General features: G+C 35.4%; 1 protein-coding gene across 4 annotated transcripts in view; it reads left to right on the forward strand.

The window, feature by feature from the left end:
* Nucleotides 1-26,990, forward strand: part of HMCN1 (hemicentin 1) — a 531,301-nt gene that overhangs the window by 407,230 nt on the left and 97,081 nt on the right. For all 4 annotated transcript variants that reach the window (XM_077157239.1, XM_077157240.1, XM_077157242.1 and 1 more), the window contains 14 exons: nucleotides 244-357; nucleotides 4,695-4,882; nucleotides 6,561-6,657; nucleotides 12,556-12,717; nucleotides 13,620-13,733; nucleotides 13,850-14,052; nucleotides 14,340-14,421; nucleotides 14,534-14,665; nucleotides 15,018-15,167; nucleotides 17,292-17,451; nucleotides 19,625-19,749; nucleotides 20,163-20,346; nucleotides 20,946-21,043; nucleotides 21,925-22,203. In XM_077157239.1, the coding sequence (XP_077013354.1) occupies nucleotides 244-357; nucleotides 4,695-4,882; nucleotides 6,561-6,657; nucleotides 12,556-12,717; nucleotides 13,620-13,733; nucleotides 13,850-14,052; nucleotides 14,340-14,421; nucleotides 14,534-14,665; nucleotides 15,018-15,167; nucleotides 17,292-17,451; nucleotides 19,625-19,749; nucleotides 20,163-20,346; nucleotides 20,946-21,043; nucleotides 21,925-22,203 (2,088 nt within the window). The remainder of the gene's footprint in view (nucleotides 1-243; nucleotides 358-4,694; nucleotides 4,883-6,560; nucleotides 6,658-12,555; nucleotides 12,718-13,619; nucleotides 13,734-13,849; nucleotides 14,053-14,339; nucleotides 14,422-14,533; nucleotides 14,666-15,017; nucleotides 15,168-17,291; nucleotides 17,452-19,624; nucleotides 19,750-20,162; nucleotides 20,347-20,945; nucleotides 21,044-21,924; nucleotides 22,204-26,990) is intronic.

Below are 26,990 nucleotides of genomic sequence, written 5' to 3' on the forward strand. Positions count from 1 at the left end.
GGTCTACACTCTCAGGAATAGATTAAAATCACATGACCTTTTCTGAGGTACATAATAGCTCCAAACTACCACAGTTGTGCTTGCTATAAAAGTGGTATCTGGGGTTAAAAGTACATTTGGTAGAAGTAGGAACCTTAAAAGAAAAATTAGAAAGTCATCAGACCTAAGAAATTGTGTCACTCTTTGTGACTTGTGTTCGTTCTAAGATTTGGAGAAATAAACACATTGGGATATATTTTTCAGGAGGGCGAGTGTTGCAGATTCCCCGCACTAAGGTAGAAGATGCTGGGAGATACACGTGTGTGGCTGTGAATGAAGCTGGAGAAGATTCCCTTCAGTATGATGTCCGTGTACTCTGTGAGTGGTTGTTTTGTTTATTATTCATTCTTTCACTCAAAAAGTTTTCTGATGAACTGATGTTTGCAAGATGTTACACTAAGCAATTTAGAGACTATGAAGATAATCAGAAACTGATTGTTCCCCCAAGGAGTTAACTGTCTTATGTATAAGAAAAGCACATTAGTCGGGACTCCTCAGGTACAAACAAATTGACTCAAGCTAAAAAGAAAAGAATTCATTGACTTGTAAACCTGAGCGGTCCCAAGGTAAAGCTGGCTTCAGTTGTATCTGATTGCTGTGGCCCAAAAGAGAACTACAGGACCTTGCCTATCTCTTGACTTTGCTTTCTCTCTTAGCTTTAGTCTCAGGTAGGGGGGAAAGCAGCTTTAGGCTTATAACCTCCTACTTTCTGTTGAAATTTCTGGGTTGCTAAAACAAATATCATACCATGATTTGGCTTAAACCAGAGGAATTTATTGGCTCACAGTTTTGAGGCTAGAAGAAGTTCAAAATCTAAGCATCAGCAAGGTGATTCTTTCTCTCTAAAGACTCATGTTTTGAGACTGGCTACCAGTGAGTCTTGGGTCCTTGGCTTTTTTTATCACCTGGCAATGCACGTGGTGGCCTCTTGTCCTTTATCTTCTGGATTTTGTTGTCTCTTAGCTTCTGACTGCTCTCTGTGGCCTCTCTCTCTATGCCTACTTTTGTTTGCTTATAAGGACATTAGCCAAATTGGATTAAGGCCCACTTGCATTCAGTTTGGAGAACCTTAACTAAGAACATCTTCAAAGGTCCTGTTTACAAATGGGTTCACACCCACAGGACCAGGAGTTGGGACCTGAACATGCCTTTTGTGGGGGACATGTTTAATTGCCAACATTTTCTTTCCCAGTATTTATAACTGAAGTCCGAGATTTCAATTTTCACAGTTTTAAGTAGCCAAGTGTGAGTTATATATCCATCCTTGAACCAATTACAGTGGCCAAGAGTTTGCAGTGTTCTAAGTGATAAGACCTGGCTCATATACCCACACTTGAACTAGCATCGTCTCCATGCAAGAACTGAGGGTAGAAGAAGTGTTGTTCCTTCAAGGAAAAGAAAAGTTGATGTTACAAGTTTACAATGAAATATTAGACAAGATATCACATCTATAATGAGCAGTTTATGATTCATGAATCAGGCGACAGCCCAACCTCAATTAGAAGTAGAAAGGAGGAGCTTTTATATGGGACAAATATAGAAGCAAGTGAGGGAATGTAATTGGCTGATGTTAAGCTGCCATTTTACGTGGGGTAGGGAGTCTTACCAAAAAACAGTAAACTGCTGTGTCACACAACACCTATCAAAAAATAAATGTTAGTATTGAATGCTAAGGCAACTTTAAGAAAATAAAAACTCAGAAAAGGCCATTGGCTTTGAAACTAAGAGATCATTGATGAAATTCAACAGATCCAGTTGGCATAGAGTAATGTAGTGTCACAGAAGAAAAGGATGAATATTAAGTATGTGATCATAAAGTAAACAAATATAAGGTACTCTTAAGACATTTTGCAAGGGAGGCAAGAAGCAGATGAGAGTTTGGGTATAAATAGCTTCTTGGGATGAAAAGATTGAAAAGAGAATGGAACATGAGAATAGGCCAAGGGAAATGATCCAACAGAAAGGGACAAATTAAAGTTTGAAGTATGTGTGCATGGAGGGACTAGAACAGATGAAAAATGGAATTAAAGGACCAAGAGGAGTTAATTAGCTATTCATGGATAAAGATAGAAATTTTGAAGTGATAAGAAGAGAAATATAAGAATGCATACCAACTGTTCTTAGGTCCTCTTAAGTATGAAAATAAGAGTAAGAGAGTCCAGATGGATTGGGGCTTGAGGAAAACAAAATATGTTAGTGATTGCCACTATAAAGGATATACTAAATGGTCAGCCATTGAGGTTGGAGCTGTTTGGCTTTGAGACAATGCTTTCTGCAGCAACACTCAGTAACCTGGGGGCAAAGGTAGAGAAAATAGATGATGTGGTCTACCCAGGGAGGGTACCATACGATGACACACTGTGGAAACACTGGAGGGTAAGAGAGCATAGAATGAACAATGAGATGAGCACCACTGAAATGACCCGCCATGAATTCTAGATTTAGCAAGATGGAAAATGAGACTGGAAGGAGGCTGATGGACTGATTATAATAGGGAGTGAAGAAAGTCTCAAGTTTTCAGTGAAATGAAGAGCAGGTTACAAAGGAAGCCCCAAAAGAGGTGGAAGACAAAAAAACCACCAGAGTTCAAAGTCCATTTACTTGACAAATGTCTATTGATTGTTCACTGTGTTCCAGAAACTGTGCTAGACTCTGAGGATACCGCAGTGAATACAAAGGATATCAGTCCTTATATGACTTGGCAGAGAGAAGAGGTATTCATAGTGAATGGTCCTAAGTATGACTGGCTATGGATAACTAACATAAAGATTAAGTTAATTAGGGGATGAATGGGTCATCAACATAAATTTAAAGCCCTCAGTTATAAGCAAAGGAAGGAGAAGACAATAAAAAAATCAGTGCTAACATCATCAAGAATGGTGGAGTACCTTGTACCACCTGGCTTGTTATTTGATCTAAGTTTAGGATGAATTTTGTTTAGGACAGGGTAGGAGGAAATGATAAAGAAGCAAGATAGTATAGTTTGGGAAGGACTGGAATTCAAATGAAATAGAATTATGATGTTGGGTAGTCAAGGGTAGATGTTCATACTTTCGGGTTGTTTGTTTCAGTCACCAGGAAGCATGTTGCAGATGAGCTTGGAGTTGGGAAGTGAGACCAAAACAAGAAAAATTAGCCCCTGAATTCTGACAAAATTAAGGCTGTTGGGCGGACTATGGTGGCTCAGCAGGCAGAGTTTGCCAGAGACCCAGGTTCAATTACCGTTGCCTGCCCATGCCAAAAAAAAAAAAACAAAAACTAAGGCTGTTTCATAATGTCTTTTGCACCCCTCTTAGGGGATTACTGAGAACGATTTTGAGTGATGTAACCCAGCTGGTGGGGGGTGGCATCTGGAGGAGCAGGTCAGAGCAAAGAAACTGCTATGTAGATCTTAAATGTCAGATGTCCATATAACATATCTCCTAATAGTTCAGCTCCCATCAAAAATTGAAGAATATATCATGTCTTTATGTCTCAACTCTGCATCTGGTCAGTTTTCATGGCATCAAATGTCTTATTTGATTAGAAACCCAAGTTTATTATTTACCAATCTTCATTCAGTTCAAGTTTTATATTGTTATCTAAAGTGTATTAAAAATCATGTGACTTAAAATGTAAAAGTATGCATTCAGAATATCATGGAAATTCTGTTATGTGCTTTGTATCAATGATGATTTTCTTTACAGACTTTTAGGTTAGTTTTTGAGACACCTAAATGCCACAGGACTGCATTTACATTAAACATGCGGTCTTTTCTATTTGTTAAAAGTATGTACATTTTAAGAGTGGCATAAAATAACCAAGTTTTCATGACAAAACAAAATTCATTTTGTAAATGAATTTCTAAATTTTTAAAGAGATCAAGACATGTTCTTAGTTAATTTAACGTTTCCATTTTTTAAAATTCTGTGCATATGTGTCTTTTCATAATTGACTAGTCTAATACAAGGTAGACATGTACTTGTATTTTACAGTATTTTTTAAAAAAGGTTGGGTGTGTGTAGGAAAATCTAGAGCAGGGCTTCCCAAATTTTAGCATGCATAAGGGTCACCTGGATAGCTTGTTAAAACCGATTTATGGACCCCTTCATAAATATTCTGATTGAAGAGGTCTGGATGAGATGTGAAAATTTGCATTTCTAATGAGTACCTAGGTGATACTAATACCACTGTTAGTGAGGCTGGGAAACACACTTTGAATGGCCCAAGGATTTCCTTGAAATCAAATCTGAACATTTCAAATATATTTTAAACATCTTATTTATCTGGCTTATCTCAATGACCTGAATAGATAGACTTAAATATGTGCTCATTTGTGCAGGTACCTTTTTGTGATTGAAATTCCACAGGGACTCAGAGAGAGACAGGACAGAATCAATTAGGGAAGAACTGGAGTGAGCTAAATGGGAGTGAAATTGGAGTGGGGAGGGGTGGAGGGATTAGTTAAGGTTAGATAAAAAGACAAAGAGAATAAACCCAAATTAAAATAATTATCACCACTCAAATCTGTTAGTATGAAATATTGCCTGAGGATCATGGGTCTCCTCTTCGAGATTTTTTTCTCACCCCAAACTTTTTTAAACTGGCAGAAAATGGAATAATTTTGAACTATCCTTCTTTCCTGTCATTATTTCTCGGTTGCAATCGTTTGTTAGTGCCGCCAATTATCAAGGGAGCCAATAGTGATCTCCCTGAAGAGATCACTGTGCTGGTGAACAAGAGTACAATGATGGAATGTTTATCCAGTGGCAGCCCTGCACCAAGGAATTCCTGGCAAAAAGATGGACAAGCCTTGCTAGAAGATGACCATCATAAATTCCTATCTAATGGAAGAATTCTGCAGGTAAAAGCAAAAGTCTAATTAAAAAAAATCTATTTTGACTTTGTACTTTATGATATTTGTTACTTTTAAAAATAACTTTTGCTGATTTGTAAATGCTATATTGTAAAGATATGTAACCACACAAAGTATATAAAATGTGTGTTCCTAACAGTTTTGCAAGAATCCTTCCAGAAATTTCCTGTTCAGGCACACACATGCACACACTCACCCCTAAATTTACTGCAATATGGCCCTTGTGATAAAAGCCACATTGTAAGCAAATTGGTGTCACAATCCTTTTTGTTGCATGTTTCTGTTGGTAAAATTCAAGATGGTACAACAGTCCTAGAGATTGAAATTTTTCCTATATTGGCAAAAGTTTGATAATAAATAATAAAGAAATCCACATAAATGTCTTGGATTTTTGTTCAATAAAGACCATGTCTATATATTTCTTTTCAAAGAAAGTTAGGCACTTGTAGAAATAGCATCATTTCTTTTGTCGGTCTACAACTTAATACATTACTTCTTGAATACAATAAATAATATTATATTGGCCCAAATATAAGCCTAACTATCAGTGTACTAACAATGGACACACCTTAAGGAGTTCTTCATGCAAATAATCAGATTTCACTGCCTTATAAATAACCTTGAATTCTCAAAGTATCTTCTAAATGTCATGAATATTTCTATTTGATGATCATACAACCTTTATGAAAATACTTAAATGTTTCTGTATCTAGGGCCAAATAAATATACAAATGGATAGAAAATTTGCATTTCTGAGTACCTAGGTGATACTAATACCACTGTTAGTGAGGCTGGGAAACACAGTTTGAATGGCCCAAGGATTTCCTTGAAATAAAATCTGAACATTTCAAATATATTTTAAGCATCTTATTTATCTGGCTTATCTCAATGACCAGTTGAGATATAACTGCTATATTATTTAACTATTGCTATATAAAACAAACCACCCCAAAACTTGATTTAAAACAAAAAGCTTTTAGCTCATGAGTCTGCTAGTTGGTTGGATGGCTGGATGATTCTTCTGGTGTAAGTTAGGCTTACTCAAGTGTCTGCATAGAGCTGTGGATTGGATCAAAGGCTCTGCTTATCTTGTCTGGACTCTTGCACACTTCTGGGGCCTCAGGTGTAATACCTGGTATGATCCTGCACCATGTGATTTCTCACCCTCCAGCGGTCTAGTCCTGGCTTCCTCATATGGTAGTGACTGGGTTTCAAAAGAAAGAGCAAAGATGCACAAGGCCTCTTCAGACCTAGATTCTGAACTGGCACATTGTCTCTTCCATCACATTCTATTGACCAAGGCAATCACAACACAGCTTAAATTTCATGTCTTTACTCTAGCTGTTGATGAGAGGAGGTTCAAAGTCACATTGCTAGGGAAGTGGATAGAGAGATAAGGGAATAACTTGAGATATTTTGTAATCAGTGTGCCATCACTGCTTATAAAATTGCCTTTCCTGATTGGAAATCTTTGTAAATAAGTAGTTATTTGACAGACTGACTAATAAAAGTCAGCATCTGCACTGTTATGTACAAAATGTGTTTTTTTCTTATGTTTACCTGGTAGTAACTAGGATGAATATGTATAGTTTACTCTAACAATGATAAATATGACAAGTTGTTTTATTAAAAATTTCAGTTGGAATTGTTTTCATTTTTCCCATAGATTCTAAATGGCCAAATAACAAATATCGGCAGATATGTGTGTGTTGCTGAGAACACAGCTGGAAGTGCCAAAAAATATTTCAACCTCAATGTTCATGGTAAGAGCTCAGTTCCAGATACATCTGTTACAGTACACTTGAAAAAGCAGGAAAACCATGTTTTAGATTATTTAGGCTTATTTTGTGTTTTGTAACTGGAGCATTATGTGAAATCTCTATTCATTCAACCTCCTTTCTTCTTTCTCGTTTAATTTATAATGTACGTGCCTTCTAGGAAGCCCATTTTTATATTGTTTCAGTTCCCCAAGAGGAAGCTATTACTCATATGCATTTGAAAGCAAAATCAAAATTTGGAACTCCAAAGATTATAGGTTTATATGATGTTAGAACCAAATATAGGTCTTATCCTCATAAAAATTTATCTGCTTGGTCCTGGTTGGAACCAATTTCTGTCTGCAAGTGCAGAATTCATATTGACCTACATCCACCAACACCTAATATACTCCCCGGAGAAGAAAAAGTCACTTCATGGTGTTTAATGATTCCTAAAAACCAGCTGCATACCTAATTCATTCACCAGACTTTATTTAAGTTCTCAATACATGCTAGACACTCCATAAATACTATTTCGTTGCTTAAAAAAGCAGTTGGCTGTCAACCACTATATATTAGTTTTATTTTCTTGAGGGGGCAGCTGCCTCAAGAATATTTCATTAGAAATGGTGAACAATGATTATGAAAGGTTCCCTTTACATATGTGATGCATATATAACATTCTAGCTCATTTTAGAAATAGCGGACATTTAAAAGACCATGAAAATTCTCTCATCACAAAAGAACTTGTATTTAGCATCATGAATATTCTTGTTTGATGTGATATTGTAGGGACTATTGATATCTAGCAATGCTTGGTGTTTGTGTAACGGACATTTTAAACACTTTTATTTTTGTATTCCATATGTTTATATGATGAATAGCATGCAGTAGGGTGATTAATAAATATCTTTGGGTTTTCTGGGTGAGTGAATCTGAGCAAGGCAGAAACAAATGTGTTATGAATTCATTGTGAAAGCAGACATCCTAACCTGTCAAGTACAGTGAACTAAATGCTGAAAAATAAAATATCTTGACTATTTTTCCTGATTCCCCATGGCAGAATTAATTTTTCCTTCTCTGTTGCCTTATTTATCTTTATGCCTGTATTTTCACCTCTATCCCTTCACTATATTATAAATGCTCCTAGCAAATGACCAATGTTTACTCATCTCAGTCTCCCCAAAAGTAGATGGTATCTTGAGTTGTAGTAGTTTAGTTGTAGTAGTTGTAGTAGTATTTGCTGCTAATTTACTCTATCTTCTTCATTTCCATTGCCTTTTCCTGATGCACACTAGAAGCACCTGAATTGGGAGCATCAGGTGAATTGAGAAGTAGTCAGTAGTATTTGACCATTAGAAGGATTAGAACTCAGTTAATGGTGTCAGGTGTCAGTTAACTTCTGACTGCAATCAGGACCCATATTTAAATATTGGAAAATTTCTTTTTGGTAGAAATAATTTAAATTATTTTCACTTAAAAACATATCTTTTTTTTTTTATCCCTCACTGCATCTTTTTTATCATTCTAATCTGTAGACGTCTTGATTTTTTTCAGCCTTCTCCTGATTTCACTTTTCTTTCAGTCCAATTTAACATTCGTGATCAATATTTCAATCACTTCTCTTAGCTCATACCTTTTCATATCTCTTGCTCAGCAACAGCATATAATGATATCAACCACAGTAACAAAAATGTACTGATAGCTCAATAAATATTAGGCACTGTACTCAGTACCTTAACATACGTTATTTCATTTAATTCTCCCTGGCACGTGGTTCCATTGCTTAACTCTTTAACAGATAGATTAAGTAATATGCCCTAAATTACACCGCTTTCAGGAGAAGAACTAGGATTTTGACCCAGAGAGTCTGATTCCAGACTATAAGATGCTTTTCTCTATTACCATAGACTCCTACATCTGCACCATACCTGCACCCATAGCTTATCATAGCTGGAGGAAATCTTGGACACTGGAATATTGGTAACATTACAAATTCATAGGACCAACTTTAACTGGAACCTGCACACTACTTGGCACTCTTCCTCTTGTCTCTACTCTATGTGACTGCCTCATGCTTACCACTATCCTCAGATGTCACAGACTCCTTGCCCTTCTCTTAGCAAAATGTCCTCACCTCATATTCTATGCTTTACAGGAAAAAGAAAAGGTGTATTACAGAAACCACCTCAGCTTCCTACCAGCAAATTGAGAATACTACTCTTCCCGCTATTTCTTTCTTCCCTTCTATCACAGTAAGAGAGGGAAGCATCCCTTCCCAAGGCCAAACACTGATCTGAACTCTAAAACCCTCTGTGCTGGTTTGAAACTGTGGTAAAGCCATGTCCTTTAATCCTCATTTAATATTGTTGGATGAGATCTTTTTTATTGTTTTCATGGAGGTGACCCACCCGATTGTGGGTGGTAACTTTTGATTAGATGATTTCCATGGAGATGTGTCTCTGCCCATTCAAGGTGGGATTGCTTATGGGAGGGAACCATTTTGTGAAAAGCTTCAGACCTAACAGAGCCCAGAGTGCAGGCAGAGCCCACACAGCCAGAGATTTTGGAGACACAAAAGGAAAATGCCCCCAGAATCCTTATGAAACAAGAAGCCAGGAGAGGAAGCTGGGAGATGTTGCCATGTGCCTTTCCCAGTGACAGAGGTGTTCTGGACCCATTGACCATTCTTTAATCAACGTATCTTCCCTGGATGCCTTAGTTTGGACATTTTTATGGCCTTGAACTATAAACTTGCAACTTAATAAATTATCTTTTTTAGAAGCCATTCCATTTCTGGTATATGGCATTCCAGCAACTTACAAACTAAAACATCTCCTATAGTCTCCTCTTTTTCTCTTGAATATTGAAATCTCATTCTTTACTGTGTCTTTCTCAGAAGCACTTAAATTTACTCATCTCTCCCATTAAAAAAACAGCATCTCCCTTAGACCCAACATTTCCCTACAGTTACCTCCCTTTCTTTCTCCCTCATTTCATAGCAAACTTCTCTAATAGTGGTGTATATTTAATGTCTCCATTTCCTAACTTCCCTCTCACTCCTCCCGCCATTGCTTTCTTGATTCTACCTCCCATATGCCACTAGCGCTGCTCACTGAGTGAGCACTTTTCAGACCTCATCTTTTTTATTTATGCACATTTGACACTCTTGACCAACTTCTTTTTGAACATTTCACTTCTTTTGGCTTCTGTGGCACCCACGCCCCTTGTTTATATCTTGCATTTCCAATATCTCATTCTCAGTTGACTTTGCCTAGTTCCTCCTTGTTCTAGTTTGCTAGCTGCCAGAATGTGATATATCAGAACTGGAAAGGCTTTTAAAAAGAGGAATTTAATAAGTTGCTAGTTTACAGTTCTAAGGCCAAGAAAATTTCCCAATTAAAACAAGTCTATAGAAATGTCCTATCAAAGGTATCCAGGGAAAGATACCTTGGTTCAAGAAGGCCAGTGATGTTCAGTGTTTCTCTCTCAGCTTGAAGGGCACATGGCGAACATGGAAGCATTTGCTGGCTTTCTCTCCAGGCCTCTTGCTTCAGGAAGCTCCCTGGGAAGCATTTTCCTTCTTTCTCCAGAAGTCGCTGGCTGGTGGACTCTCTGTTTTGTGGTTCTACGACATTCTCAAAAAGGAATTCTTGGACAGTGCAATGGTGGCTCAGAGGCAGACTTCTCACCTGCCATGACTGAGACCTGGGTTCAATTCCTGGAGCCTGACCATGTCAATAAATAAATAAATTTCTAATAAAGGAACTCTATCCAAAATGTCTCTTCTTTTATAGGATTCCAGTAAATTAATCAAGATCCCGTAGAATGGGTGGAGACATGTATTCATCTAATCAAGCTTAATACCCACAACTGATTGAGTCACATCTCCCTGGAGATAACCTAGTCAAATTTATAGTTCTGAATAGGGATTAGAAGAAACCGTTGCTCCCACAAGATTGATTAGGATTAAAGCATGGCTTTTCTAGGATACATAGATCCTTTCAAACCAGCACACTCCTCCTCTACTCAACCATTGCATTTTGTAATTCTCAGTGCCCTAGATCTTGCTTCCTTCCCACATTATCCATAGGTGAGCTCATATACTCCTAAACTTCAGTTGCTGTCCATGTACAAATAATTTCCAAATCTTTATCTGTAGCCTGGATTCTCTCAAGTGCTGAAGATCTTTATATCCAAAAATACTTATTGATACGAATGCTTAATAGTCAGACTAAAACAATGTGTGTAAAACAGCACTCATGTATCCAAAACATGTTTCTCCTCCAATGACTCTGTCTCAGTAAAGGAAACCACCATCTAGCCAGAAATCTGGGGGTCATTCCTGACTCTTCCTCTTCCTCAATCTCAATCCCAAAGTATCAATTCCTGACAGTTTTGCCTAGAAAATAATCTGGGCACCATTCACTATTCTTGAGCCCTCTGACACCATCCTAGGCCTACAGACAACACCCAGAGCCTCCTTGCTGACCTTCTAATAATTGCTTTCTACTGCTGTCAGTGTGATAATATTTTTAAATTGATTTTTGATCAAATCACTCTTCTGCTTTCCATTTTCCTTAGAGTATAATTCAACATTCTTAATGATACACAGATGGTCCTATAAGTCTTAGATTTGTCTTAGCCCTTTAATCCATCCTGCCCCTTGTTCTTCAAATTCTGCTAGCCTTCTAGGTGCTAGCAGAATTTGATATACTAGCAAAGGTGCTAGCAGAATTTTGATATACTATCAAAGAGATAGTGTATGTGGAGTGTTTGGAATAGTGCCTAGAACAGCATAAACACTCAAAAAATGTTTAGTCAACATGCGTAACACTACCAAATTATTGACTCAGTATGGGTGTTGCCTATAACGTTTTTCACACTGTATCAGCATCACCTAGCAAATGTCATGCTATTCAAAAACATTTGATAAATGAATGAAGACATGAATGGATACATGCATGAATGAATAGTAGAATTAGTTAATGGATAAAAAATAGCCATCTATGATATTAAAAGAAAAAAGAGGTTTTTGCCTTTTTCATATTCTATTTTTGTTTTAATGTTGCTTTAATATCTCAGTTTCAACATAATAGAACATTATATTTACCATATTTCCTAACATAGGTCCTACTATCTTCATTTAAGCAAGAACTCTTCTTTATTAATCTATTCATTTATTCATTCATTTTTTATTTAGTTTTATGCTCCATCCTCAAGTCCATTCTCTTTCCCCTTCATAGGGAACCATCTGATTATGTATGGTGTTTTTACTTCCATTTGCATGTGTTCTTATGACATGTGTACTGTTTTAATATATAAATCATATTGTATTATGGATCTGATTCTTTTTTTCTCTATTTTTTCTCTCAGCATTGCTTTTGCTTCTCAGATTTTTTTTATAAAACTTGATATTATTGCTCATTTCTTAAATTTTCTGCTCATCTTAAAAATTACTGATTTACACTATTGAAAAATAGTCTGTATTATTTATTGACAGACACCCTAAAATTGAATGTTTTAATATTATTTTATTTTTTATTTTGTTAGAGAAGAATAATATTCAAATGTATTTAGTAAAAACATTACTAGGTCTTTCTCTGTATATCAACAAAACCATCTTAGGAATTACTATGTGTGTTTTACAAGTAAAATGCAGAATAATTCTGTCTAAAAATTCTGACACTCTCTTTCAATTGCGATGAAATGAACTTATGGACATGGATTTGATGAAGGCTTAAAGATTTTAAGAAGAAATACCGCAAGATAGGTTTCCACAATATGATATTATTTGTAGGGAACTAAGTGCTTTCACAGAATACGGGAATTGGACTTATATTTAGTAAATTGGAATATGTGTGCTGATAGCATCAGATTTTAATTTTACTAATACTGTTGTAGTTCCTCCAAGTGTCATTGGTCCTAACCCCGAAAATCTGACTGTTGTGGTGAACAATTTCATCTCTTTGACCTGTGAAGTCTCTGGTTTCCCACCTCCTGACCTCAGCTGGCTCAAGAATGAACAACCCATCAGCCCAAATACGAATGCTCTCATTGTGCCTGGTAAGGAGCCTGTTATTCTAATAAGGTGAACAAACTTTCTCATTTTCTTTTATCTTAATAGAAATGACATTTCAACTTAGTCTCTTCCAAACTTTATCTTGCCTCATTTATTTGTTCACATAAATGCCTTTCTGGCAATTTGAAGCCCTTAGGATTGTGAAGACTTTTTGATTTTAGTGAAAATGCAAACAAGTTCTCCTTCAAAAAATTATGAAATTTAGGAGCAGAACTACTTATTCATTCCATGGGAGTGGTAGGTAGATAAATAGTAATTTACTGATAAGTCCTCTGGTTCCTTTAGTCAATCTTAAAGTTCTTTGGGGATGAGTGAGTGGATGGATGGATGGGCAGATGGATGAATGGATGGGCAGATGGATGAATGAATGGGCAGATGGATGAATGGATGGGCAGAGGGATGAATGAATGGGCAGAGGGATGAATGAATGGGTGAAAGATAGATAGATAGATAGACAGATAGATAGATAGATAAATAAATAGATAGATAGATAGATAGATAGATAGATAGATAGATAGATAGATAGATAGACAGACAGAGCACTCTGTACTGTGAGAGATTTAGACTCAGAAAATATTTGTTAATGTATTTTGACTAAAGTATCATTACTGTTTGCTCGCTACAACCTATATCAGACAGTTCTACTATCCATATTTTGTCACTGGAAAGAAAAATTCTGTGTATTTCTTGCTTTCTGTGGACATAGAAACAATAATAAAGAAGGAGCAAAGAAAACTGTTCCAGTTCCTTCATTTCCCATATGAAATCTTTCTATATCCATTTTTTTCCAAGTGAAAGGACCTGTTTTACTGTTTATTGTATTGATAGAAAAGTTACTACAGCAACCTCTCTGCCACTGTTCAATTTTCATTTTATTTGCCCACAGGTGGTCGAACTCTACAAATTATTCGGGCCAAAACATCTGATAGTGGTGAATATACATGTATCGCTATCAACCAAGCTGGTGAAAGCAAGAAAAAAGTTTCCCTGACTGTTTATGGTTTGTTTTCACTCTGCTCGCAAGATTCTGCTCATTTTGAAATTGATGTTAAACATTTTCTATCTGAGCATTTTAATGGGAAACATTTTCCTTCTGTTCTTGTTTCCCTCCCTCAGTACCCCCAAGCATTAAAGACCGTGGCAGTGACTCTCTTTCTGTAGTTAATGTAAGGGAAGGAACCTCGGTGTCATTGGCGTGTGAGTCCAACGCTGTCCCTCCCGCAGTCATCACCTGGTATAAGAATGGGCGAATGCTCACAGACTCCGCTCACTTGGACGTTTTAGCAGATGAACAAATGCTACACATCAAGAAAGCTGAGGTGCATCTTTTATTTTCGCTTGTGTCTCCTTCTTTGCTGGGGTTGGGGAAGACAGAGTTAGAAGTTGCATATTCCCTTTGCTACGGTGGATACTGATTTTCATTTAAAAAATAGACTTCATTACCACCGACCTTATCTTCATTAAGAAAAAAGAAAGGATTGCAGAAGGCAATAAGAACTGGGGTACTTGAACATAAAGATGACTGATGATTTAATCTACACTTGAACAGTGTGATTGGTCATCTATAATTTACTGGAGCACATACAATAGTATCTTTTTCTTTTAGGTATCTGACACAGGCCAGTATGTATGTAGAGCTATAAATGTAGCAGGACGGGATGATAAAAATTTCCACCTCAATGTATATGGTGAGCATCTGCCTCTAATATAAATAACTCTTTTTCCCCTAGATATGCAAATGACAGATATTCTCCTGAACAAACTTAATGAGCAGCGTGATTTTCTTCTGTCTTTTTATAGTGCCACCCAGTATTGAAAGTCCTGAGAAGGAAGTGGTTGTTGAGACTCTCAGCAATCCTGTGACCCTAACCTGCGATGCCGCTGGAATTCCGCCTCCCACAATATCATGGTTAAAGAACTACAAACCCATAGGTGATGCAGCTTCATTTTTCTTGTGTTTGTTTGTTAGTTTTTGTGGTGGTAGTTGTTCTTCATTTCCTAGATTTATAAGTTGGCATGTTCTCAATGTTATGTTCATGCTTGTGCTCACTTAAAGAAAATCTCATTTACTGAAATATAAACTTATAAAATAAGTTCATTGTGGAGTGATTATTCATTTCAAAAATGATGTATCTCAGTTTCCTTTCCAAAGGCTCTCATTTAAAAATGAAAGCACATAGGAAGAATTTTTAAGAAATACTATTTATCACCAAAAAGCAAGACGTTTTAATGTTTAATTGCTAAGATTTTAAAATTAAAAGCTTATTTATCTTTGCACCTGTAGAGAATTCTGACTCGCTTGAAGTTCATATTTTGTCTGGAGGTAGCAAGCTCCAAATTGCTCGGTCTCAGCGTTCTGACAGTGGAAACTATACATGTATTGCATCAAATACTGAGGGTAAAGCACAGAAAAATTACATTCTCTCAATTCAAGGTATGTGGGGTACTTTGAAATCTATCTTTAATTTATTTGTTATATTCCATTTGTAATTCAAAATAAGTCTGCATTTGAAGGAATCTTTTATGATTGATCCAAAATATCTTTAAAGTAACAAAAAATATTTTGTTTTGTCATAGAAATGGACATAAGTTGGAAAAAGAATCGTGGAAATTTAGTGGTCTCCATTTTCTCCATGTTTATCAAAATTATTACCTTCCTAGAACAGATATGTTCTATTAAATTATACTTATTTATTTGAAACTGGCATAATTTATTTTAATTCTAAGCCTATAGGTCTGTTCTTATTTATGAATAGGTAAGATTTAATTGATGAAGAGGTTGTACTATGTTTTAACTACAGATTGGGGATTAGGTGAATTTAAAATAGGTACAACACTTATACAGTTTTGGTGTGAGCGTAAGGATCAGTCATTATCTAACAAATATTAAGGAATTCCTACAGGGCTCCAGCATAGTGTTGAGCACTGTAGAGAAAACTTAATATTTTTCTTTGCAATAAAACTGTGATTGCAACTTTTTGTAGTAAATTCAAGCAAAGGTCTTACTTGAAACTAAGTTGAAATGCTTGCTTAGTATAATTTTATTATGGTTATTATGAAAAACGTTTTTCATAAATTACAAATATAATTGAGAATATTTATTAGCTGCCTAATGTGTGCTCTGCTAAGCTGACTCCAATTTTTTAAATTAAAATATTTATGGATATAAGTAGTGCTCTTTATGGTGATTAGTGATGCTTAGACATTTCAGAAGCATGAAAAGAAAACTACCTAGTCAAAGATGCAGTATCAGAAAGTTCAGGCTGAATTATGTTTAATGCTTTAGTAATAGTAAATACCAGTTATGGGGCATGGGGTGTATGATATGGCTAAATATTTTGTGAGGCTTTATCTCCAGACTAGAAACAATATACACATATAGGACTTAGTGACGTACTTGTCCATGTATTAGATACTCAATATAGGATAGCTTTTATTATTAACATTCTGATTAGTTTGACATCTTTAATCGTCTAAATTCTGGAAATTTGGTATTATGTTCATCTCTTCTGGATGACTAAGAGACTTAAGATTTGAAGAGTTTATGCATTAATGTGTTGGTAAACAAATATTTAACAAGAGTCTCCTGACAAAAAAAGTCATCATTTTTAGAGGGTGCAGGGGTAGTTCAGTGGCAGAATTCTTGCCTGCCATGCGGGAGATCCAGGTTTGATTCCCAGCCCATGAACTTCCCAAAACAAATAAACAAACAAAAATTCAACAAATGGTGCTGCAGTAATGGGATACTCACATGGAAAAATAATGAAATGTGACCCTGCCATACAACATGCAAAAAAAAAGTAAAAAGCAAAAAGAAAAGGTCCTCACTTTTAGCATTCGCCAATTTCCATGGTGTAAATATTCCCACCATGATCAATTTCAAGCTACCAATGAGATGCCACTACACATGGAATAGCAAAGACATGTAAATCAGCTCTTGTGAACTGATGGGAGCAGCCTCCAACACACCACTGCAGTTAAATAAGCTTGTTAGTAAATGTGGAGCAGGGATTCAAATGTTTGTAATGCCTTTGTCGATATTGCTTTTGCACATTATTTATCAATAAAATCATAAAAGTGAAAACAAAAGTTGGATAAGAAAAATAAAATAGTAGTCATTGGATCCTGAAACCTGCAATAAGCCTTTCAATTATTCAGAATAAATAAAATGTAAAGTGGATCATGGAGGATGAAATAATCTAAGGTGATACTTTCCTCCAACCTTACACCAATATTTTATTGAACAGATTCTGCTGAATTGAATTAATCCTAAATCACTTAGTGAGGATTGACCTCAGAGTGATTCCAGTTAGCCAGGACTTGGGGAAGGAGTCCGTGAAGTAGATACGAGGTCCTATGGCTAAATAGTTCTGTTGACTTACAGTTATACCAAGAATACTGAAGTGATTCCTTTACCCAGCCCTCATTTTACAATAATTCATGAGGATAACAAAAGAATATGAAATAAAAATGGCATACTATTCTATGATTGTGCTGCACTCACTAGAATTTATATTCTCAAACCTTGTTAATGAAAGCCCTAATTATTTCTCCAAAGTTCCTCCAAGTGTTGCTGGTGCTGAAATGCCAAGTGAAGTCAGTGTCCTTGTAGGAGAAAATGTTGAGCTGGTTTGCAGTGCAAATGGAATTCCCACCCCAGTTATTCAATGGCTCAGAGATGGAAAGTCCATAGCCAGTGGTGAAACAGAAAGAATCCGGTATGTTTTAAAAAGGATCTTTGCCTTATAAATTATGAGGTCTTCTGTGATGCATCATGCTTCTGATTTCTCATGAATAAATTCCAAGTTCAACCTTATTGTGAACTTCAGTATCATTAGAGAAAAGATATAAATTTGGGGGAAGTTGAACACATAAATTCTCCTTAGAGAATCACTCAAAATTGTGTGTCTGTATTCCTTGTCCATTAACTCTGCATGGTAAAAGCTACTCAGACTAATTCTTAAATGTTAATTAACCATTGTTGATTTTATTTCTCTAATATCAGGAATGTTTATATCAAAGTCTACATCATAAATAATTAGCTCTTTTTTCTGTTTCTTCCTATAAAAAATAGATCCATAATCCTAGACATTATCTTTGTGTTTTGAAGCCACTAAATTGTGTACAGGCCATGCTGCTTGACTCATTTTGTAAAAGGAAACAATGATACCATAACCTGTTTCATCCCTTACAGTGATTTGTACAAATCTGATTTTCAGCTGGCATGTTACCCATGCACAGACCACATAAGAGGTGGAATAATAATGTGGTTAGGGCCTCCTCCTATTTTCAACAACAAATTCATTTAGCAGGACAATCCAGCATTTTGCACTCTTCTAAATTACATCATCATAAAGTCCCATTATATAGACATGTCAGAGGTATTATAATTACTTGAAGAATCATATATGCACAAGTAGACATTAATTAAATATGTTTTAAATTAAGAGTTTATCATTTTTAGCCAAAATTTTAAATTTGAGAGCTTGCAGTGTATTTTCTAGTCAATGAATTGAATAAATGTCATACCAGAATTTTTATATTTATTTAAGGAAAGATCAATCGTTGTAATTTTCTTTGTATATTAAGATACAGATATTTGTCCATTTCACAAGATTAGGTAAATTTCCAGGTAATATTAAAGAGGTATATTTTGGGTTAATATCTCTGGTGTGAACATCTCTATCTCACTAGAAAACATATAATTATTTGTACTAAATCACCTGGTATTGACCATAAGCCAAGCTAGGTACTAGACATTTGCCAAACCTAAACATATTATATAAAATAATAGTTGTACTCAGGTACTGAGAATCTATCACTCCACTTCCATTAATATCCTATATCTATTCTTATATCCAGTTTATTGAATAATATTTGTTCACTGCTTCACAATATGCACAGATTTGTAAGTGAGACAATTTGTCAAATAGGATAATTCTTCCAAAAATCAACTTGCTTCTTTCCTTTAGTCACAGTAACTTTCTTTTTTGTTTATTCTTATAGTTAAACTCATGGGGAGTTTTAAAATTCGTATTATGAAATAGAGGAAATGCAACTAGACCCAAATTATGATATTGTAATTCTAAAGAGTCATATTTAATAATATGACATAGTATAGATTGAGTATTTGTTTTTAACACTGGGAGAGTTGAATGAAGTCACTGTTATAGGAATAACCATAATAGAATTTAATCTCTTTACAAAAAAACAGAAAGTTTTATTTGGTTACTTGCTGGCATACAAAGAGAACCAATAATGCAATATTACTTAGATATCTTTAAAGATATAATTGTCTATTTATCATTTCCTAGCATGTACCACAAAGGAAAAGCTTAAGCAATTTGTAGGAAAAGTTTTGTACAATTTATCCATACATAATACAGAGTTGTCATGTTTAAATAAATAATCCCTCCTGCTCCTTCTCAGTAAGAGTACTAAGTCATTTAGAGGTAGATATTTTTCAATTTCTCATTGTCTATAACATTATTCAATTTTCATACCAGAATTTCTAATTTATGTAATTCAAACCTTACATTGTTGACTAAAGATAAAATATTCTAACTCTCAGAAAAAAATATTTTTGTCTATTATTTAAAGAAGTTCCTAATCAGTTTGTTCATTTCCCTTTTCTCATAAGTAAGCAGTGAATATGTGAGGACCATTACTGTAGTATTTCATTTGGTTGCATGAAATCACCGTCAGTTTCACCAGCTATGACTTGAGCAGGCTTCTGTGTTCTTACTGAAATAGATTTGAACCATTATATCGAAGATACAGTCACCATTCTGTAGTGATATTTTCTAAAGAACATAATAATTATGAGTGAGTTGTCGAGATTTTAGCTCCACATAAACCAGGTCAGTGGTTCTCCTCTGAACTTCTCCATAGGGTGACTCCGGATGGCAGCACATTAAACATTTACGGAGCTCTCACAGCTGACGTTGGGAAATATATGTGTGTCGCTACTAATCCTGCTGGAGAAGAGGACCGAATTTTTAACTTGAATATCTATGGTAAATTCAAAATTTCACCCTCTCTTGGCTCTGCTTACATTGGGAATCGATCAGTAGAAATGAAGATCCAGGAGCAGGTGTCTGGATCATTTAGTTATTTATTTTAATTACTTTTATTTTTTTCAAAGACCGCCAAGCGGTTTTCCAAATACTTTCTCTTTTAAAAAAATGTTTATTGTGATAACATTATAAAATTTCCCATGTTAACCTTGTCTAAATGTGCAACTCAGTAGTATTAATTACATTCACAGTGTTGGACTACCATCGCCACTATTTATCGTTAAAATCCGATGCTAGTAATGTTTTCTTTGGGGACACAGAGCAGACAAATGGGCAGTGGTATTTGAGATGATTTAAACTAGTAATCCATAGCCTTTCTCCCTCTCTCTCTCACTCTCTTCTGCATGGCACAGTTCCACCTGTAATTAGGGGTAATAAAAAAGAAGCAGAGAAAGTAATCGCTTTGTTGGATACTTCAATAAATATTGAATGCAAAGCCACAGGGACGCCTCTACCCCAGATAAACTGGTTAAAGAATGGACTTCCTTTGCCTCTTTCCTCTCATATCCGGTTACTATCAGGAGGACAGGTTATCAGGTCAGTTTTTATTATGTGTGGTTTGTTAGACAAATAAAATAACTGTGATTGTAGACGTTTAATTTTTCTGAACAGTGTTTAAGAAATTGTTTTCTAAGATTTTACCATGTTTTTTTTCCTATCAGTACATTTTCAGAAGATGAAAGATAAACAAATATAAAATTAAAATATTTTTTCAATCTATTTGAATACTTGAATTTTAGTAAATTTATATAAAATTTCTCTTTTCATAGACAGACTTACTATCACATGTGCATTTCCAAAAATTACTCTTTTACCTAAAATTTCATATGATATAAGATAGTAGGAAAATGCCTACTACAATTGAGAGTTTTGTCAAACCCTGTTAATGTATATTTGAGAAATAATATTCATCCTCAAATTGTGTTATGTTTTCAGTGACTTACTGCCACTGCCTATCCAACTTTTTAAAGTAAATTGTGTTCACGGTATCTGTAGTTTGTGACAGATGGTTGTAAGCTTTTAACTAAAATTTCTCAGCATAAATCACTTTCAATAAATTATTTATAAATCATAATTATTTTATTTGTATATGTTAAGTGGATTCAAGTTATGAAATGTGTCCAATTGTTTTTCAGGATTGTGAGGGCTCAGGTATCTGATGTTGGAGTGTATACTTGTGTGGCCTCCAACAGAGCTGGGATGGATAATAAATATTACAGCCTTCAAGTTTTTGGTATGTTGCAGAAGTGACCCCAGTTTATGCTATATATCCAGTATTAAGCAATGGACTTATATTTGAAGGTTGACTTCCTCATGTGTCAGAAAAAGATTGGTAAAAACAGAATTTTACTGAATAGGAAACAGCACATAGTCTCCCAAAGGGTCTGTATTTTTGGACTACACTCTCTCTTTGCCAAACAATTTCTGATCTGGAATTTTGTATTAAATCCACAATCATTCTTCAATCCAGACCCAAGAGTAGTCTTTCTCATACAAAGAAAGTTAAGACTGTTTTCCTATAGTATTAGCAGCTCATTTCAAGTATTTAAACGATGGATGGATGCTTGTGCACATATGCCCCTGTGTGTGCCTGTGTGTGAATGTGTGTGCGTAGGGAGAGAAAACTCGAAATCTGTTATTTCCGAATTGTTGAGGTCTGCTGGTCCACATTTTTCAATCCTTTGGCGTATCTCAGAACAATTAAGTAATTGTTTTCTGTAGCTTACAAATAACTTATACTGGACTATATAAAGCTTATTCTAGAACTTAATTTTACCTCATTTATTTACATAAGGTAGTTGAAAATATACTACTAGAATCATAACGCACACATCAAGAGATAAACCTAGGATGTTGAGAAATGACCATTATTTAAAACACATTGATTGCATATTCTATAAGAAAACCATTTTTGTGATGTCATTGCTAATATTTGGAAGACTGATAATTAACCGGCCTAATACATATTTTTATAGTAAATACATCAATACATTAGAGACTATATATACTCATTAGGCCATAGAAACATTATAGTACTTCTTATTTTTTATTTAGTTAATCTTAACTTAAAATAGATTTTTAAATTTTGGCTGTTTTCTTTTGTTTTCTGTAAAGTGCCACCAAATGTGGACAATTCAATGGGAACAGAGGAAATCACAATTATCAAAGGGAGTCCTGCCTCTATGACATGCTTTACAGATGGAACTCCAACTCCCAATATGTCCTGGCTCAAAGATGGCCAACCTGTGGGACTTGGTGCCCAGCTGACAATAAGCAATCAAGGAATGGTCCTTCAGCTCATCAAAGCAGAGACTGAAGATTCTGGAAGATACACTTGTGTTGCCTCAAATGAAGCTGGAGAAGTCAGTAAACACTTCATTCTGAAGGTCCTAGGTAGGTAAATATTTGAATAATATAGAATAATTGGGAAGTAAGTGATAAAAAGACTTTGTAAGTATAATTCTTAGGGTCATTGTGTTATGGGACAAAAAGTTGTGAAAACTGCATAATACCTCATATATCTCTTTTATAATCCATCTAAATTTAACATGGTTAAATTTAAATTTAAATTGTTATATTTTTTTATCTGTCTGAAAAAAATGAAAACATCTACCTGTAAAACATTATTCATTGAGAAAAGTCATACAATTGATTGGTAAGTAGCAGAACTAAAAGTTTATCAGATAGGGGATGAAAGAGTAAGTGGTAGAATTCTCGCCATGCAGGAGACTCAGCTTCGATTCCAGGTCCATGTTCCCCCCCAAAAATCAAACAAACTAACAAAAACAACCAAGCAAACAAAAATTCAACAGATGGTTCTGCAATAACAGGATATGAGAGTAGCCCATTATTTCATTGAATAATGAAATGTGACCCCACCATATAGCATACCAAAAAAACATACAGTGGGTGGGCCGCGGTGGCTCAGCGGGCAAGAGTGCTTGCCTGCCATGCCGGAGGACCCCGGTTCGATTCCCGGCCCCAGCCCATGTAAAAAACAAACAAACAAAAACAAAAATATAATAAAATAAGAAAATGTTTAAAGATGTTTCCCTTTCTTCCTTCCTTCTATCCTTCCTTCCTTCTCTGTCTTTATTTAAAAAAAAAAAAAAAAAAAAAAAAAAAAAAACATACAGCATACCAAAAAAAAGTTTATCAGATAATAGCAATTTAATGAAAGAGCATATTTATAATATTGCATGCTATTCTGACTAGTCTTTAAATGATCCAATCTGTAGATTATAATTGGAATAGTCATTTCAAATAGTTCAGTTCTATTTACTCTTGTATGCATTTATAATAGATATTTAAATTGTGTATTCCAGTGCTCTACATGCAAATAAATAATATAAAGAGAACAAACTTTCCTTGAAATCAAAATTTTTAACCTTGTGAGAGAAAAGGTGTATAATATGAATTGACTATTTCAATAATCAAGATGGGGGAGGTGTTTGTTTTTCTTGTTTGTTTTACTATGGTTTTGGATCAGTTACCCACACTCTATATTCACAGCACCGTATAGAATGCACCCAAGAAAGAACTGCAAGAATTTTGGTAAGACTCTAGTTTAGCTGGAGCTAGCCTATATTTTCTGAATGCCCTACAATTCATTCTCATCACATATATTAAAATTTAATTATTTATGCACTTTTAGAAGCATGCTTCTTCCCTACATATTAAGTTCTAGAGAGCAGAGACTGTACACATCTTACTTATTACCATATTCCCAGTATTTAGCACTACATTTGGCTTGAACAGAGCTGAGTTAGACATTAAGGGAGATTTTAACTATATAGGTAAGCAAAATAGTCTCTAAATCATGTGAAATATTCTGGTGTAGGTGAGTCTTACATAGAAAAAAGGATGCTAATTAAGAAGGCACCCCATGTTATACAGAGGCAAAAGAGAGAAAAATGTTCATGTATATGTGTGGGTTTGGGGGAGCAGGGTGAAGGAGTAGGTAACTGATACCTGTACATCAATATTCAGAATGAGAGAAATAACATAAAAATACATAAATATGGGGTGCACACGTGTTCGGTGGTAGAATGCTCGCCTTCCAGGTGGGAGACCGGGTTCGATTCCCGGACCATACACCACTCCCACCCAAAAAAACATAAATATGATTTCATAATTCATTTTTCATATATTAATTATGAACATATATAATGTGTCAGATGGCATACTTCTATTTAGTATTTAACAAATATTTATTAAGCACCTAGTATGTGACAGGTACTAAGTCAGAGAAAGTCTTCCTTAGTCCAGACTGATAGAAGCTGAGTTTGAAAAGAAAAATAGCAAGAGACAAGGCTAGAAATGTGAGCAAGGCCAAATTATGAAGAGCACTGAGGTCATTTTAGAGCGCTTACACTTCATCCTAAGTGGAAAATAAGAAACTTAAAAAGAGTGTGTTACGCTATATTTCATTCCCAAGAAATCACTCTGATGACAGAGGGAAGCATGAATTGATGTAGTTGTTGTGTCATTCAGAACTAAAATTTCAGGGGTCCAGCATGGTAGCACTGGGAAAAGACAGAAGGAATACAACTCTAAGAATATAAGAACTCAGGAGCAAAATCACTGCCCAGTGCATTTCTAGGCAAAGAAAAGGAAGGAGATAAACAACCATAGTATTGTTAGAGTAGTAAACAAAGATTTACCTCCCAGCTGGAGTTTATAAAGATAATACTTTCTTAAAGCAGAGTTGAAAAACTGGCTCAGCAGCAAGAGAGAGATTTCAGTATTTTAGCATCTGTTGAAAGCTAATCCCAAGAAAATCTGAAAAACTCTTCACATGCTGCAATGTTATCGATCAGCATGTAAAGGTCCTGACTTGGGGAACTGCTATTCTCAACTTAAACCTATTCAAGTGGTGGGAGGTTTCATGGCATATTAGAGTTCTGAAAAGCCCACTGTGGCTAACGCACTGAAAACCAGAGATAGCACCATCCAAAATAAATATGAGGGTTTTTTGACATGGTCCAAACTATGAACGACCTTGTTGACCACATTAAGATTTTTTGGTTGATATCTTTCATCAGTGGGGAGCCAACAAAATTTCTAAGAAATGGAATAATATGATTAGATTTGCTATTTGTAAAGATTACTCTGGCTGTATAGTAGAGAGCTTCTTGTAGCAGGACTAGAATGGATTATTAGGAATTGCATTTGGCTGTGAATAATAGAGTCAAAATATGGCAGCTTAAACAAAGAACTTTGGTTTTTCTCACTGAGATGTCTGCAGGTAGGCAGTTGTTGGTATTTGTTCAGAAGTTCAGATATTTGAAGTTCAGGATCCTGACCTGCTTAATGATTGGTCAGTGATCATACAAAATCTGTCCACTCTCAATATTGCTAGATTTAATACTAAGTCTCCTTTAAAGAGACTGTCATAGAAGACTCACAAAACCACTTCCATGTCCACTGCATTTGATCAGAATCATCACACGGCCTCTTCATCTGCTGCCTGATAAAGAAGTTAGGAAATGTAGACTTTTAGCATATTGACAATCAACCAAGTTGGGATCTGTTAATAAGAAAGAAACAAATAGGTACTATTGGGTAGGCAACTACAACCAGGAAGGAGGAGACATTAGTCCAAGAGAAAGGTATTGTAACTCAAGTTAGTGTGATGGTGTGGAGGTGGAGAGAAAAAGATGTATTAGAGATATAATTGCAAGTAGAAATATTAGGACTTGTTGTGGATGTGGACATAAGGAAGTGATGGAGAAGGAGTTTCAAAAGGACTCTTAGGTTTTTACTTGCATAACTGAGCACTGTGTGGAGCCATCACATAGATGAAGGATTTGCTGAAAGAGGACCAAATTCTGAAGGCTAAGATAAAAAATTTAGTTTGCAAGCATGTGGAGTTTGAAGTCATTTTCATTCATCCAAGTAGAGATGTTATCTGATAATTGGGTTTATGAGTACAGAGCTCAGTAGAGAGTTCTGGGCTGGAAATATAATTTCTAGAGTCAGAGTGTGGGCAGCTTCTATTCTACTCAGAGTACAAGACACATAGATAAAGACATACAGTAAAATAACTCACAATCACTACATGTAAGATTTGGAGACTGGGTTTTGAGCCAGTTGGGAACATGTTGTTACTGTTTTAAATCTAGTGACAATAAGCCTCAGAAGGTAAAGGCCTGTGTCAGTAATCTTTGTACCTACAGTGAGTAGTAAGTAACAACTAAGTCGGAGGAATAAATAATTGACTGGTCAAATGCAGAATCAGATAAATGCTTTTTGACTGGTATTGGCACCATGCTATGGGAAATTAAAGGGGATAGAGATTTCATACTTAAGAAAATCCAGAAAGAATTTATGGTTTTTACAAAATGAACTGAATGACATTAATGTGATTTTGATAATTTTTCAACAGGCTCACTTAGGGGGTGGGACTATGTGAGAAGATATTCTAATAGAAGGAATAGTAAGAAATCACTGGGCTTTTTGAGGGACAGTAGTCTTATTTGTAGTGTTGGTTACATATAGTAAAAGTCGATCATGATATACAGATAAATTGAAACCACATTATGGAAGCCTTGGAAACCATAATGAGAAAATTTATTTCATTCAGTAAGCAACATGGGAGCCATTGAAATCTTTTGAGCAGGAAATCTTTGGTCAATCTTAAATTGCATTTAAGAAAATTATTTTGGCAGCAGTATATAAGACGGATAGAAGTAAAAAAAAAAAAGCAAAGAAAGGTCATTTGGGACAACAGTTAAGAAATTCTGATTTCTTAATTATAATCTGAAGAGGATAACAGATTTAATATTATCTTTTAGCAGAAAGGAAAACTAGGATAACAAATTTTTAGGAAGCAGATTTTAGTAGTCATACCAACAGCTGTAGTAGAAATGATAGTAGTAATTATTTTTAAAAATCTTTTAATTTTAAACTAAAACAGATAAAGAAACTGTGGTAGTTAGATTCAGTTGTCAACTTGGCCAGGTGAAGGCACCTAGTTCTGTTGCTGTGGACATGAGCCAATGGTAGGTGAATCTCATCTGCTGCTAATTACATCTACAGTCAGCTAGGAGGCGTGTCTGCTGCAATGAGTGGCGTTTGACTTAATTGACTTGTGCTTAAATGAGAGAATGCAATGTAGCACAGTCTAAGCAGCTCAGCATTCCTCATCTCAGCACTCACAGCTCAGCCCAGGCTTTTGG

Source organism: Tamandua tetradactyla, chromosome 4, assembly GCF_023851605.1.
Source record: "Tamandua tetradactyla isolate mTamTet1 chromosome 4, mTamTet1.pri, whole genome shotgun sequence".
Classification (NCBI taxonomy): domain Eukaryota; kingdom Metazoa; phylum Chordata; class Mammalia; order Pilosa; family Myrmecophagidae; genus Tamandua; species Tamandua tetradactyla.